A 16549-nucleotide genomic window follows, 5' to 3' on the forward strand; every position below is an offset into this window, starting at 1 on the left:
TCTTTGCCTTCGTTGCCTAACGCTAAGACTCTGGCTCAGGTATTTGTGCAGGAGGTGGTCAGACTTCATGGGGTTCTGTCTGACATCGTGTCTGATAGGGGGTCTCAGTTTGTGGCAAAATTTTGGAGAGCATTTTGCTCACGGCTGGGGATCAAGTTATCTCATTCTTCAGTGTTTCATCCTCAGTCAAATGGTCAGACTGAGCGTATGAACCAAAATTTGGAACAGTACTTACGCTGCTTTGTCTCTGATAACCAGGAGGAGTGGTCTACCTTTCTTCCTTTGGCTGAGTTTGCCATCAATAATCACCGCCAGGAGTCATCTGGGGAGTCTCCGTTTTTTTGTGTTTACGGGCTACATCCTCAATTTTGTACCTTGAGTCAGAGGGGCTCTTCCGGCGTTCCGGAGGAGGACCAGTTAGGAACACAATTGTCATCAGTCTGGAGGAGAGTTAAACAGCGCCTGTTGAGTGTGGGTGCTAGGTACAAACGTGTGGCTAACAGTAGGCGTGTGCCAGGCCGGACCTGAGTGTGGATGACTGGGTGTGATTATCCATAAAAAACATAAGACTCAAAATACCATCCCTTAAATTGGGTCCACGGTTTATTGGTCCATTTAGGGTCACCTCCATCATTAACCCATTAGCGTACCGATTGGAGCTCCCTACGGTGTATAAGATACACAACGTGTTCCACAGGTCTCTTCTAAAGAAGGTGATGGGTTCTGTGGACGCGGCGCCTATGCCACCTCCAGTCTTGGTGGATGGTAATTTGGAGTTTGAAGTCTCCAAGGTGGTTGACTCTCGTGTAGTGCGTCGCACTTTACAGTACTTGGTACACTGGCGTGGTTATGGGCCTGAGAAGAGGTAATGGGTACCAGCCTCGGACATTCATGCGGATCGGCTGGTCAGGTTTTTTCATCGTCGCCATCCAGACAAGCCGGGTCCTATAAGCCGTGAGGGCCCTGGGGTCCCTCGTAGAAGGCGGGGTACTGTCATGTCGGACGCTGTTCAGACCAGGTCGTCCAACAGACAGCGGTAATTCCGCTTTTGACCACTATTTGCTCATTGGCGTCTGCTAGATGTTATCTAGCTGTTCCGGGGTTAATTTACCTAATCCTCGGATTGGAAGCTGGGCCATTCCCATTGCCTTTAAATAGTTCTCCTGATCATTGGGCGTCGCCGAATATAGCTTCTGTCTTGTGCGTTGTTATCTCGGTCTGGAGTGGAGAGCTGGTGGTTGGAGATTCATTGCTGGTGGTGTATTTTCCTTTGTCGTATTTACTCCTTCCTATATTTGTATTTATTTTGCCCTGCACATTTATAGTGTATTCCTGAGTGTCTGCGGCGTGGTGTATATTTTCCTTTATCCTTGTCTGTGCTAACTGTGGGTATTGGAGTATTACCTCCTCACTGGGTGGTGTGCGGAGGTTTCAGCCTAGGGTTGAAACAGGAGACAGGGTGAGGTTCGAGGCCTGGACATGCACACCATCAGTGTAAACTCCAGGTAGAGGGTCAGTCAGGATTTCCCTAGTCTGAGGGAAATTGCAGGGGCCCGGGTTATTAGCTCTCGCTCACCTAGTCTCCTCGTGACAGGGACACATTTATAAGATTTTCTCAGCAAAGGAACATTTATTTTAAACACATCAAATTGTGTAGATTATTATTGTTCCAAAATCTATTGATTAAAATGTACTTTGGGAAAACTCCTTTAAATAATAAGGTGGGCATAAATTAATGCACAGTTAAGGATTTCATTTTTATGAAATATGCTTAATGGTAGTCCCAAAAAATTGCCTACATTTTAGTAAATTCTTGCACCCTTTTTTGAGTGTAGCACTGCATTTAATAGCCTTTAACTCTTGTCCACCAATGACTAAATAATCTAATAATTGAGTATTACAGAAAAAAGGTTTTTGAAGGATAAAATCTTTGTGCTCCCAATTTTTATCGTTCAAACTGGAAGCTAATGCCAAGCCTTAACATCAAGATTTCAGCTACAGGATCAAGAACAAATTCTGATAGCTCTGGTCATAGAATAGTCAGTCATGCAATAAATGATGTGGGTCCTAAGTGACTCAATGGTGCGGTGTTGGATAGAGTAAACTCTACACCGTGTAACACATTAATCCCTATGGACATATATCTTCAGATTTCTTCCTAGTCCTTCCTACATTTTGCTTGGTACAATACACAATGATTGGATCACAACCCCCTGTCTTTAATACCAGGTTATGGTGATACTTGACAGGGATCCCCAGCTGTTTTCACATGGTTGGGTTTCTTTCTAAGAAAAAAAGGGTACTATGGGACATGATTAGAATCAATGAGAGTCATAAATCTTCAATGACACAAAATTCTCTTCTTGCTATAATCAGGTCATTAACGCCTACATCGTACAAGTCAGTATAATAATTCCACTGGGGTCTGTACACCTCCAGGAAATACAGCGGTATCAAGCGTGAAACAAAGTGTATGGTAAGTGCATGTATGTTATTAAACCCTAGACGGTTGCAGCCAGGAGACTGCACATAATGTTAATTGATGGTAATGAGTAACACTACTTAAAAATTTACCAATCCATGACCTCCACTCCCTTTATAAAGGGTGCTTGTAATTATTGCATTGGTTCCCTATGCTGAGGTTTTCATCAAACAGATTTTACAAGCGCTGAACTTAACTCTCAAGAGATCGCGAGTGCAGTGGATTTAGAGCACCCAGAACCTGATCAAGTGTAAATGGACTATTTATCAAAATCCACATGCAAAAATAAATGTCCCAGATTTATCCTGCAAAAAATATTCAGCTAAAGTGACTATCTTAATTGATCTTCTCTCTGTGTTGCCCAATTAACTGAAATCAGAACTAGGACTTGAGCTCTGAGTCACTGCTGCAGTATTTAGAAGACATGGCTAGCCCTCTACTATCTTCAAAGCATAGTTATCTTCAAAGGATTTTATTTCCCACTTTTAGTTATAGGGTTCTGAAAAAAAAGAAAATGCTGAAATAATTTGATTTTCGTCTGTAAACTTGTACATCAGGCTCGGCATGCTGTGCGATGTGCTGCCAGCCCATGCACTAGCGTTAATTTGTTGTCTCACTCCCACACTACAGTGCACCTGATCTATTTGTATGCAGCTGAGATACTGTTTGATGTAGTTATCGCAATGGTTTGCCCCCTTAGGATATGTCATGATAATCACTCTCAAAAATAGCTTCTCCTCACCCCAGCTCTGTGACGGTTCAGCACGTCTACCCACAGCTAGTGGAATCCCAACCTAAATCTTTCATTTTTACCGGCATTGTTACTATCTGATCCACCCCATCACATCTTGTTGGAAGTAGACCCCAATACCAGACTGTCTTACAGTGAACAAATAAAATAAGTATACATTCTACTTTTCCCACTGGACCCTCATCGAAGTTGCTCTATAAAAATAAATTATGCAAACTTTCTAGGGAACAAGAGCAGCACTCATAAGTTTTTGATGCTTTGGAATCGTCTAGTGCACCAGCTGCAAATTCACAGATGTTCTCATATCTAATATATTCCACGTATATTTTTTTTTTTTTTGTAAATCGAGGAAAGTATTAGACCTTGTTACCATGTGGGAACCTTGTTACTCATGTTCTTTCTTCAAAAGCTTCCTGATCATTGACAGTTCGGACCAAGTAGCATGGTTGTGTAATAGGTCCAAATTTTGCACTCTTTCCCAAGCTGGTAGTAGAGGCTGCTTTGCTCCTGCAACATGGGAGAAGTACAGGTGGACTGAAGTAGTCCATATCCAGTGATCAACCAGCTTCATATGTGAGAAGGCTCTAAAGTAGGGCCTCCTAGTTCTGCACTCCTTATCTAGGTAACCACCTATTCTGAGACTGCAGAGGCGACAATGAACTTTACCTCCGCAATGAACTGTACACAATAGAATTAAAAATCCCTCCATTCCAAGTGAATTTAAAAATTATTTCTATTTACAAGCACTTTGCACTTTTTACCATTTCAAAACTGGAGACAATCCATTTAACCTCAACAGTACTCTTGTTTTTCCTCAGCGCTATTCACTTCTTCTATACCCAATCATCTGTGGCAGTCTGATTGTCTGATGAAGGTATGATTCTTGGGACCGAAACAGTACAAAAATGTATTTTTGGAACTACTATGAAAAACACAAGTTAAAGCATAACCACAAGTATCTGTTTTATAATTGTCTGGACACCATTGATTGAAGAAGTGCCATAGTGAGCATTCAGGTTCTAGGGAACCTCTGACCAGAAATCAAGAGACTAAAGGGCACCTTTAGATCATGGTTGGGAAACACTGTACTAGACCTTATTAATTCAACTACAACTGCCTGTCAGGGTTTCTGACCTAAAGCTGGTCTGTGGTTACTGCATGTTGGGATTATTTTAAACTTATATGGTGGCTTTGACTTAACCCCTTCCCAACATGTAATGTACAGGTGTGGGTAAGCGGGCTTTGGAGCTGAGCCTGCACAGTACAGTCGGCACCTGCCTATAACAGCTACTTTTTTAACCACTTTCATGCCGCTGTCAGCCTCTGATAACAGCATTTAAGCCTTGCCCAAAGAATTACTTTGCTAGGTCATTTTTTACAGCACACTGAGCACCATAAAATAGAAAACTAAAAAAAAATGCAGAATTGTGGTTTCTTTATCCATTTTACCCAAATTTGTATTGTTTTCTCATTTTCAGTACATCTTATGTTTCAATTAATTATGTCCTTCAAGACTACAGCTTTTCTTGTCTTATGATTCTTGGAAAAATTTAAAAAGAAGAGCTAAGAAGAAAAATGAAAATTAGCCTTGACAGGATGGGGCTAGGTATTGTGTGGCATTGCTACCATAGTTTGTACATTATATTTATTATATATATATATATATATTTAAGTTGGGGGCAAGTGGCATTGTTATTTAGACAGCTGAGTTGAGGTGTTATTTGGCTGACGTATCGTACTATTATTTGGACATTATACTATATGACACTGACACACAGACACTGTATGTTATGCTTTTTGCACATTGTATGACAGTACCATATAGGAGAGAAAGTCAACAAAAGCTACAAAACAGGGCACCATTGAAGCTAAATCCCTCCTGAATCTTTATAGGTCAGAAATTCTATTTGTTGATTTGTTGGTTACAACACTAAGTTCCAAATGAGTTTAACAGGAGACCAGTAACAGGCAAGGTTCACGGTGGGCAATGTTTAATTGTTTAAAAAAAATGTAATAAATCACAATATTCATAATATTTTGTTGCACTCTTTTGTGTACGTTAATAAAGCATAATGTAAATTAAAGAAACCAGAGGCTATCACCTTTCATCAAACAAACAGGAAAGTGAAGTATAAAACCTCATACCTGGTGCACCGGAAGTTTCTGTGACTCAGGATTTATTGGCTTCCATCTTCTCCCCTTCCGGCTTTCTCTCCGAACCTCCAGAGTCTTTGAGCCCAGATCTTCTTCCCCTAAAATAAGCATAGGCTTATTAAAAACTAATTACACCTTTACAACTGGCTGTTATACACCACCCAACCGTGTGTATATACCGTAAATACTCTTGCTTTGGCCCAATGTGCATGTGTTCCCAATAGGCATTGGAGAGTAAAGTTGCATTTACATTGCAACATAATCGTGAATGAGCATTGCTAAAAAGTCTCATCTCAAGATTGTCTAGCTGTGTAAACAGGCTGCTGATCAACCGATGAATGAGCAAAACGCTTGTTCATCGGGTGAAATGCTGTTTACCCCAGCGTAAAAGACCATCGTTCTCAGTAATGCTTCATCTTGTGTAAATGAGACTCACATTGCCAAGAATAATGGCAGCCAATATGCACTTAGCAATATAGTATAGAGCGCTCGTGCACATCGGTAATTTTGGTCTATGTAAACAGACAAACAAGCGACCACCAATCGGTATAAATATACAGTGGCATGTAAAGGTTTGGGCACCCCTGGTCAAAATTACTGTTATTGTGAAAAGCTAAGCAAGTTGAAGAGGAAATGATCTAAAAGGCCTAAAGTTAAAGATGACACATTTAATTTGTATTTTAGGATATATACTGTATATATATATAGTCATCTTTTACATTTTAAAAATTACAAAGAGGAAAGTGTTCCAATGTAAAAGTTTGAACGCTCTGCATGGTTAGTACCTAGTAGCACCCCCTTTTGCAAGTATCACTGCTACAACTTATAAACACTTTTTATAGCCAGACAAGAGTCTTTCACATCTTGTCTCAGGAATTTCATCCATTCTTCCTTGTAAAATTCTTCCAGTTCTGTGACATTCCTGGGTTGTCTTGCATCCACTGTTATTTTGAGGTCTGGCCACAGATTTTCAATAATTTTCAGGTCAGCGAACTGTGAGGCCAATGTCAAACCTTCAGCTTGTGCCTTTTGAGGTAGTCTATTGTGGAATTTGACATGTATTTAGGATAATTATCAATTTGTAGAAGCCATCCTCTTTTCAACTTCAGCTTTTTAAAAAATTTGTTGAAATTTAATTAAATCCATTCTTCCCTCTACCCATGAAATGTTCCACTTGCCATTGGCTACAACATAACCCCAAAGCACTGAGAGGTGAATCCGTGACACCATATTTGTGCAGGTGTCTCTGAACAGTAGAAAAATATATCATAACTCCAGAGTCTGCTAAATCTTTCTGAAGGTATTTTGCATTTAAGCGGAAATTCTGATTTTCCTATCAAGCAATGCTACGAGCATCTGTCATAGACATTTTGCTTGGTCTTCCAGACCCTATCTTGATCTCAACTGTTCCTGTTAGCTGCAATTTAATTACATTTAGAACTGAGGAAAGGGCAACTTGAAAATGCTTTGCTATCTTCTTATAGCCTTCTCCTGCTGTGGGGGCCTCCACTATTTACATTTTCAGAGTGCTAGGCAGATGCTTAGAAGAACCCATGGAGGCTGTTTTTTGGCAAAAGGTTAGAGGAGGCTGGGTTTTTATAAAGCTGGGAAATTTACATCACCTGGCCTTTCCTAACAATAGTAGTCAACAAGCCATAACCCTAACAGGCTAACTAAGGTCTGAAACTTTGTTCAAAGTTATCTGAGCACACAAATCTTCAAGGTGCCCAAAGTCTTGCATCAGCCCATTTTCCAATTTGTAATTTTTAAAATGTTAAAAATGACAACATATATACAGTGAGTACGGAAAGTATTCAAACACCTTTAAATTTGTCACTCTTTGTTTCATTGCAGCCATTTGGTAAATTCAAAAAAGTTCTTTTTTTTTCTCAATAATGTGTACTCTGCAATCCATCTTGACTAAAACAGACAGAAATGTAGAAATGTTTGCAAATTTATTAAAAAAGAAAAACTGAAATATCACATGGTCATAAGTATTCAGACCCTTTGCTCAGACACTCATATTTAAGTCACATGCTGTCCATTTCCTTGTGATCCTCCTTGAGATGGTTCTACTCTTTCATTGGAGGCCAGCTGTGTTTAATTAAACAGATAGGACTTGATTTGGAAAGGCACACACCTGTCTATATAAGACCTCACAGCTCACAGTGCATGTCAGACGAAATGAGAATCATGAGGTCAAAGGACCTGGCCAAGAAGCTCAGAGACAGAATTGTCACAGGCACAGATCTGGCCAAGGTTACAAAAGAATTTCTGCAGTAATCAAGGTTCCTAAGAGCACAGTGGCCTCCATAATCCTTAAATGATAGAAGTTTGGGACCACCAGAAGTCTTCCTAGACCGGGCCGTCCAGCCAATCTGAGCAATCATGGGAGAAGAGCCCTGGTGAGAGAGATAAAGAAGAACCCCAAGATCACTTGGGCTGAGCTCCAGAGATGCAGTAGGGAGATGGGAGAAATTTCCACAAAGTCAACTATCTCTGCAGCCCTCCACCAGTTGGGCCTTTATGGCAGAGTTGCCCAACGGAAGCCTTTTCTTAGTGCAAGACATATGAAAGCCCACATAGAGTTTGATAAAAAAACACATGAAGGACTCCAAGACTATGAGAAATAAGATTCTCTGGTCTGATGAGACAAGGATAGACCTTTTTTGTGATAATTCTAAGCAGTATGTGTGGAGAAAACCAGGCACTGCTCATCACCTGCCCAATACAATCCCAACAGTGAAACATGGTGGTGGCAGAATCATGCTATGGGGTGTTTTTCAGCTGCAGGGACAGGACGACTGGTTGCCATTGAGGGAAACATGAATACAGCCAAGTACAGGGATATTCTGGATGAAAACTTCTTCCAGAGTGTTCTGGACCTCAGACTTGGCAGAAGGTTCACCTTCCAACCAGATAATGACCTTAAGCACACAGTTAAAATAACAAAGGAGTGGCTTCAGAACAACTATGTGACCATTCTTGACTGGCCCAGCCAGAGCCCTGACCTAAACCTTATTGAGCATCTCTGGAGAGACCTGAAAATGGCTGTCCATCAACGTTCACCATCCAACCTGACGGAACTGGAGAGAATCTGCAAGGAAGAATGGCAAAGGATCCCCAAATTCAGGTGTGAAAAACTTGCTGCATCATTCCCAAGAAGACTCTTGGCTGTACTAGCTGAAAAGGGTGCTTCTACTCAATACTGAGCAAAGGGTCTGAATACTTATGACCATGTGATATATTAATTTTTCTTTCCTAAGAAATTTGCATAAATTATTACATATCTGATTTTTCAGTCAAGATGGGGTGCAGAGTGTACATTAATGAGAAAAAAAAATAGCTTTTTTTAATTTACCAATTGGCTAAAATGAAACAAAGAGAGAAAAATTTAAAGGGGTCTGAATACTTTCCGTACCCACTGTGTGTGTATATATATATATATATATTCTTTTGCTTTAAATACCAAAGGAAATTTGTCATCTTTAACTTTAGCCCTTTCAGAGATCATTTCATCTTTAACTTGCTTAACTGTTCAAAATAACAGTCATTTTGACCAGGGGTGCCCAAACTTTTACCTGCCATTGTATAATGTCACCGGTTGTACATCGACCTTTAGTGAGCTTTTACACTTTTAAATGAGCACCAATGAGCTAAATAGAAGTTGACTGGCAGTAATTTCATAACCTGTTTACGATTGTTCTGTGTGTATGCATTGTCACTGTTCTCGGCAGCACATGTGCGGTTTATACAGGTCAATATGCTGCTGAGATTGATAATTTTTAAGCACATCTAAAAATTATATTAGCAGTGAACAACTATTTTGCTCATTTTCGGGGGTGTTTGGAAGCTTGCTTTACTGATACTTAGACAGTATAAATGTACCTTAAACCACTGCCAGAGACATCTGCTTATATCTCTTAAAAACAAAAGGATTACTATTTTGCTACTTAGCATACCTTACTCTTCTAACCCCTAACATCTGCTATCAGTGTCGAGTCAGGAGACCACCATATACATGATGGACTGGTGCCACGACAATCGCCAGTTGCAGTTCATTTTACATTTGCCCATTTAGTCCGCATCTTCCAAATGATTTGTCACAATCTTATGCTTGTCCCAAACAAGTGCTCTTAGTAGCCCAGAAATATTGACGCGATGACCCCACCACCATGAACAACCCTGATTTGCTTTACTAACCTGTGCTCATTTGCTTCTTTTTCATCCATCCAACTTGATCAAGTCCAGATGGGGTGCTCTGAGACAGAGGTAGAGACAAACATCTATCCAGAGGGAACTTGAAAGAAGGGGGCACGGTGAGTGGAGTGGGGGGCAGTCTCAGAGGCTGGAGAGAAGAATTACAATGTCATCAACAATGGAGGAACTAATCTGGTGAACTATACAGCATAATATCTTCAACCCTCATCTATACTTGTGGTTAGCTAAAAGGCTTAGATTCAGAGAGTAATACTGTGCATCATTGTTCTCTTCAAAGTCATCTGGTTAAATACTAATAGAAGATACCACACCTATGTTTTCCCATCCAAGTATTTGTTCTTGAGAAGACTAATGTTAACAACAATTTGTAAAAAGATATTTATTCTGGCACAATTCTTCATGGGAAATGCATTAAGAAACACTTACTGTGTTATAATGAATAGAGCATTGTGAACCCCAGTTGTTGTGCTTCAAAAAATTATACTAATTTCACTGTCTGTCTTTCTTAGTTCACTGATTTTATGTACTTACACGTTTATAACAAAAGAAACAAGAAAAAAATATAATTTAAAAATGAAATAAACAATCGCTTCCTGGAATCACCATAACAGGTCAATCAGGGTTCTGGTCTTAATATTTTGGAGCCGTCATCGGCAAAGGTCAACTTATTACAACAGATGGGTCCAGGGAGGTGGAACAGAGATACTGTAGATATCCTTAAACAGGATTTTGTTCAAAATGTGGAAATGACCACTTTAGTTAATTGTTCAAAAAGCAGTCAGAGTTTGGTAATTATATGTTAATTGTTTTGTTAAAAGAGAGAGCGGCATTTTTGTATTAAAAGTGATATTTAGGTTGTCACTTAAATTCACTTTGTAGAAAATGGATACTGAAGCTAATTCAGAAATGACAAATCATATGATTACTCTTCCCTTGGACATTTTATAAAAACTGGACACCACACAAAAAAGACACCACACAAAAAATTGTAAAAATGTCAATAACCTTGTAGTAAAGACCAACACTACTGTTTGAGAACATATTAGTCCAAGACTTGCAGATTACAGCAAACTTTAAATGATTCCATGAAAATGATAGGTACCCACATGCCCAGAGTTACCATCCGTCCAGAAATTCTAGGACAGTCCATAAAAATAAGGCATTTTTTTGCCTTGTCGGTAAAAAAAAATGTGATTTTTTTTTAAACCTGAAGAAATGTGTTCAAATTATTTTGTCTGTAGTTAGTATTATTTAACAGTTTACAGTGAATGGTGCTGATGTCTATAATCATTAAAATTTATTATAGAGTGTACTTAAAAATTATTGTCTGTCTGTGATTTTTTGATAAGCTGTCCAGTAAAGCTAAAAAGTCATGTTTGCAACCCTGCACATGACAGCTTCTCTACAAAGCTGATCCATGTTTATTTAGGGCATTGATGGGGCTCTAAGCTCCCAGACATTCATTAATAAGATATTTTTATGACCACTCAGAATAACAAGACAGAAAGTATTAACATATTTTATCGTTATCCTATATATAAGAATGTAAAACTGATTTAGATTATACAATTCTTTGATTAAATAAGTACAATGTTATACTATATGAGACAATGAGAAAGATAGAAGCTCATACCGGCAAAATACTTTCATCTTTGGGTAACAGATCAGAGGTCATGACGTTGCAGAACTCATCATACTTCTGGTCTGTATCTGAATCACTTGCAAGGCAGGTGCCATTATCTAACACATAATTGACATCAGTGTTATATTTAGTTGGTATAGATTCTTCCTTTTCGTCTTTCTCATATACTGGATAAACCTCCTCCTCTTCATATGCTGGTGGTACTTCCTCCTCCTCATATACCGGTTGCCCCCCTTCATATACTGGTTGCACTTCCTCCTTGTATACGGGTTGCATCCCCTCATATACTGGTTGCCCTTCTTCCTCTTCATATGCCAGTTTCACCTCCTTTTCCTTATATGCCGGATGCACCTCCTCTTCCTTAAATGCCGGATGCACCTCCTCCTCATATGTCGGCAGCAAGTTATTATTGCTCTGTACCTGATCACTCAACTCTGAGCCTTCAAATTCATTCATAATCAATTCCTCGTCTCTGGAGATATCAAGAATGCCATTTTGCCACCGACCCTATACAAAACAAATTTATAAATCAATGCATTGTAGCAACATAAAAGAATGGCAAAAGCATTTCACTGATTCCTAAAATAATTGTTATAGTACAATTAAACAGAGTCAAAACAAGTTCTCAAAGGAGGTCTGTGGAAATTATCATATTAAAGACAACCACGAGGATGTCCTGTTTGGTCCACTCGCTTCTAATCTGCTATCTCTCAGGTTACACACACTCTTTTTGATCTTTTACAATCCAGTTTCTGCTCTTTACACACTGCTGAAACTGCCGTTACTAAATAAAGTATCTTAATGATCTACTGTCAGCTAAATCTACTGGCCACTACTCCTTGTCGATTCTCTTGGATGTCTCTGCAGCATTCGACACTGTGGATCTCCTGCTCCTCCTCACTATGCTCCACTCTATTGGGTCCTAGGGTACTGCTCTCTCTTGGTTCACCTCCTATCTCTCTGACCGCTTCTTCGCTGTATCTTTTGCTGGCTCCTCTTCCTCTCCTCTTCCCCTTACTGTTTAGGTTCTGCAGGGTTCAGTCTTAGGTCCCCTTCTCTTCTCCCTATATACTATCCCAATTGGTCAAAGCTTCAGTAGATTTGGATTTCAGTACCATCTAAATGCTGATGACACCCAATTATACACATCGTCTCGTGACATCACCCCTGCATTAATACAAAATACCAGTGATTGTCTTTCTGTTGTCTCTAGCAACATGTCCTCACTCTATCTCAAACTGAATCTGTCAAAAACTGAATTCCTTATGTTTCTTCCTTCTACTAACCTTCCAAAACCCAATATTACCATTTCCATATGTGGTTCTACCATTACTCCCTTGCAGCATGCCGTTGTATTGGGGTTGTATTTGACTCAGATCTTTCCTTCACTCCCCACATCCAATCTGTCGCTCCCTCATGTCACCTACACCTCAAAAACATCTCTAAAATGTCACCTTTTCTTACATTTGACTCTGCAAAAAACGCTTACTGTTGCTCTTATACATTCTATTCTGGATTACTGCAACTAGTCTCTACTAATCAATCTCCCTCTTACTAAACCTTCCCCTCTCCAATCTGTCCTGAATGCAGCATCCAGGATCATTTTCCTCTCCAACCTCTACACCGATGCAACTACTCTGTGCCAACCATTGCAGTGGTTGCCAATCCGCTACAGAGTCCAATATAAACGTATCACTCTCACCCGCAAAGCTCTCCACAGTTCTGCACCACCCTACATCTCCTCCCTCATCTGTGTCTATCACCCTACCTGCGCCCTCTATGCTACTAATGACCTAAGACTAACTTCTCTCCAGCTGCACTACTTCTCTGGAATGCTCTACCCAGGTCAATTCGATTAATTCCTAATATTCACAGTTTTAACCATTCCCTAAAAAGCACTTCTTTAGAATGGTCTATCTTCTCACCTCACTAATATAAATATTCCAATTCTGCCCTTCCAAAATGTTCTTCCAAATTGGAATTGCAAGTAGGAATCCCATTCCTCTTTGCATCTGTTGAATTATGTGTTATTCTGTAATGTCTTTATTGTCTGCACAGTACCCTCTGTAATGTAAAGTGCTGTGGAATATGCCGGTGCTAAAGAAATAAAAATTATTATTATCATTTTGTCCTGCTAATAATGCAAATATAAAGACTCCTATGTTAATGTCCTCTAACTACAGCAAACAATCATGATCTTCTAGAAGTGTCCCTTTTAGAGTTGGTGCGATTCAATTTGCAGGACCCAATCTATCGGCCAGTTCAGTTATCTGTAGCCAATGAACGGAAGCCCTGAGAACTGCCTCTTACTCGGTGGTAAGTAATCTGTGGCCACTAGACATGAAACTGTGGCCTCTTACCTAACAGCTGCCATGGCTCTCCAGTTGATTAACCATCATCAATCAATGTCACATATGAGTCAAACAATGACTTCGCGCAAGACTGGCTGATGAAAAGAGCAGCTGGGGATGCAGTCAAGTAAGAGGCCACAGTGGCCTGTCCAGTGGCCATATATTACTGGCGTGGATGATGGATCGGGTCCGGTGGATTATTTCACACCAAATACAGTCCCTTTATGGTAAAGGGAAAGGCAAAGTGTTCTCCAGAGCAAAAGACACTCAACTAGTATCCACTCTGCCCAAGAAAAGATGATCTTGAATTTTGGATCCCATCTCTATTAATCCCTAATAAAGAAGGGATTATCTAAAATAGACTAGCATGGTAACTCATTCATTATGAATATTTGTCTGTACACACAAGTTGGACCACCACAGATATGGAAGTAATGAAACATCTGTGCCATAACTTCTAATAGTAGAAAACCCAATAACTCCAAAGAAACTTTTCTTCAAACTAAGCAGAAAGCCATTGGGCACATTGTACATGTCTGATTTAGATGTGCAGCATATTTGTTTCTGGAGGCACTCTGATCTGTATCTGCATACAATAGCCTCCTGTATGAGTTCTTATATAACAAACACCTTCTATACTTGGTGTCCTGTGTGCTGCAGTCCTATAAATAGTTCTGCAAATGCATCCATCTCTGGGTCAGCACCTCCATCTACCTATACTAACAAGACCAAGGTACAATTGAAGTAAGTGCTTAGGGGCCGTGGGACCTTCTCTTCGAATATATATAACTGCAGTTAAATCCTGCCCCGAGGTTACAAAGACACTGTTGGTTTATCTAAGCTTTCATTTCAGCCAACGGGCCAATTCCACTTTCCAATTTGGTAAATAGTGCTTTCATGGACATATTATTACCGTAGGTATCAGTTCTCATAAAAGTTTCTCAGTTTTTTATTAAACTTCAATATTCCTATTGCAGAGTAAACTAAGGGTATAGTCTACAGTAGTAACAGCACTGACACATGTAAACCACATGTAAGGCTACTTTCACACTAGCGTCGTGCACTGCACGTCGCTATGCGTCGTTTTGTAGAAAAAAACGCATCCTGCAAAAGTGCTTGCAGGATGAGTTTTTTCTCCATTGACTTGCATTAGCGACGCATTGCCACACGTCGCAACCGTCGTGCGATGGTTGCGTCGTGTTGCGTCGGACTGTCGCCACCAAAAAATGTTGCTTGTAACGTTTTTTGGTGCGTCGTGCCCGTCTTTTCCGACCGCGCATGCGCGGCCGGAACTCCGCCCCCGCCTCCCTGCACCTCACAATGGGGCAGCGGATGCATTGAAAAACAGCATCCGCTGCCCCCGTTGTGCGGCGTTTCCACAGTATGCGTCGGTGCGCCGCAACGTCGCATTGCGACGTTCAGTGCACGACGCTAATGTGAAAGTAGCCTAAGAATTCACATTTTGTGCTGCAGCTGTAATAGGTTTTTATTTTAATGTTCCTAGAACTGCTTCAATATAATACAGCAATGATTCCCAATATCACCAGAAATAATAAACACTTGCAAATCTCATCCACTATAATGGAAGTATCAGACCGACAGCTCACTGTGATGTCAGGTAAACCTCCTTTTATAAGGGGATTCTCCTCATATGTCTACAAATCATGACCTTTTTCCTTTGTTGTATGGTATCCCACCATTTTTTTGAAGTGAGAGATAATTAATAAAAATTACAAAATTTTGCATCAATTTGGTGTGCCGGAGTTATACAATATATTGGATTCTAATTTCTCCCGAGCACCCCCACTACGGATAGTGAGCACCCTTGTTACCTTTTTGTAGGAAGTATCAGACCGACAACTCACTGTGATGTCAGGTAAACCTCCTTTTATACACTAGAGAAGGAGGAGGGGAGAGGAGTGAGTGGCAGAGAGAGAAAAATGGCAGAGAGAAAGACAGATCATGCTGAGCTTTCAGACAAGCCTTTTACCTCACCCCAGAGATGATTCACATTTACACTGTAAGTACTGCTGCATATTGTCCTCCATGATTCTGCTGCTTCTCTCTGTGTGCTAACTAAAGAAAAAAGAGAAGGAATCCATTTCTGTGAGCTTTGTTGTATATTGGAGAGATCCCACAAGCTCAGAGTGAATTGCAAATTAAGATATATGATCATGCAGAGGGGAAAACTGTTGGAAATACAGATTATAAATCATATAATGGCCAGAAATAGTACAGAACAGTTTATTAAAAATGTATTTGAAAGTACATCAAACAGGTCACTTAATTGTGATAAATACACTGGGTGTATTAGTCCGGTAGAAGGGACTCATATGGTCCCATTACATATTGATTACTATGTTACAACTCAGCACTGACTGGCAAACCCAAATCTTTCTTTAACCTGTCCATTGTTATATGGACCTGAGGGGAGCACTGCAGAAGCAGATGACAATTACTATTCTGAAGGCACTAAAGTGTAAGTCAGCAAGGTGAGAATCCAATCATAAGGAGAACATTTTACTACTCCACACTACCTGGTCACCCTCACATTGCTCATTTCAGTAATGGAGTTGCACTATGAAGCACGGTTCCCTTTTTTCTTTGCAGCAATTGCAATGTCAGTGAGCAGCGTACTGTCCCAGCAGTGAGTCCACCATCTCAAGTGTCAAAGCAGCGAGTCCAGCATCTTAAGTGTCACAGCAGCGAGTCCAGCATCTTGAGTGTCACAGCAGAGTCCAGCATTTCGAGTGTCCCATTAGCGAGTCCAGCATCTTGAGTGTCCCATCAACAAGTCCAGCATCTCGATTGTCACAGCAGAGAGTCCAGCATCTAGAGTGTCCCAGCAGCGAGTCCAGCATCTAGATAGACCCATCAGCGAGTCCAGCATCTTGAGTGTCCCATCAACGAGTCCAGCATCTTGAGTGTCCCATCAACGAGTCCAGCAT

At 40.3% G+C, this 16549-nt stretch overlaps 1 protein-coding gene across 1 annotated transcript in view; it reads right to left on the reverse strand.

The window, feature by feature from the left end:
- Positions 1 to 16549, reverse strand: part of ARHGEF9 (Cdc42 guanine nucleotide exchange factor 9) — a 423137-nt gene that overhangs the window by 393746 nt on the left and 12842 nt on the right. Inside the window, exons 2-4 of the mRNA XM_077285097.1 lie at positions 11242 to 11757; positions 9591 to 9735; positions 5379 to 5485 (exon numbers count right to left, since the gene is read on the reverse strand). Of these exons, the coding sequence (XP_077141212.1) occupies positions 5379 to 5485; positions 9591 to 9735; positions 11242 to 11757 (768 nt within the window). The remainder of the gene's footprint in view (positions 1 to 5378; positions 5486 to 9590; positions 9736 to 11241; positions 11758 to 16549) is intronic.

The sequence above is a fragment of the Ranitomeya variabilis genome, chromosome 2 (assembly GCF_051348905.1).
Source record: "Ranitomeya variabilis isolate aRanVar5 chromosome 2, aRanVar5.hap1, whole genome shotgun sequence".
Classification (NCBI taxonomy): Eukaryota; Metazoa; Chordata; class Amphibia; order Anura; family Dendrobatidae; genus Ranitomeya; species Ranitomeya variabilis.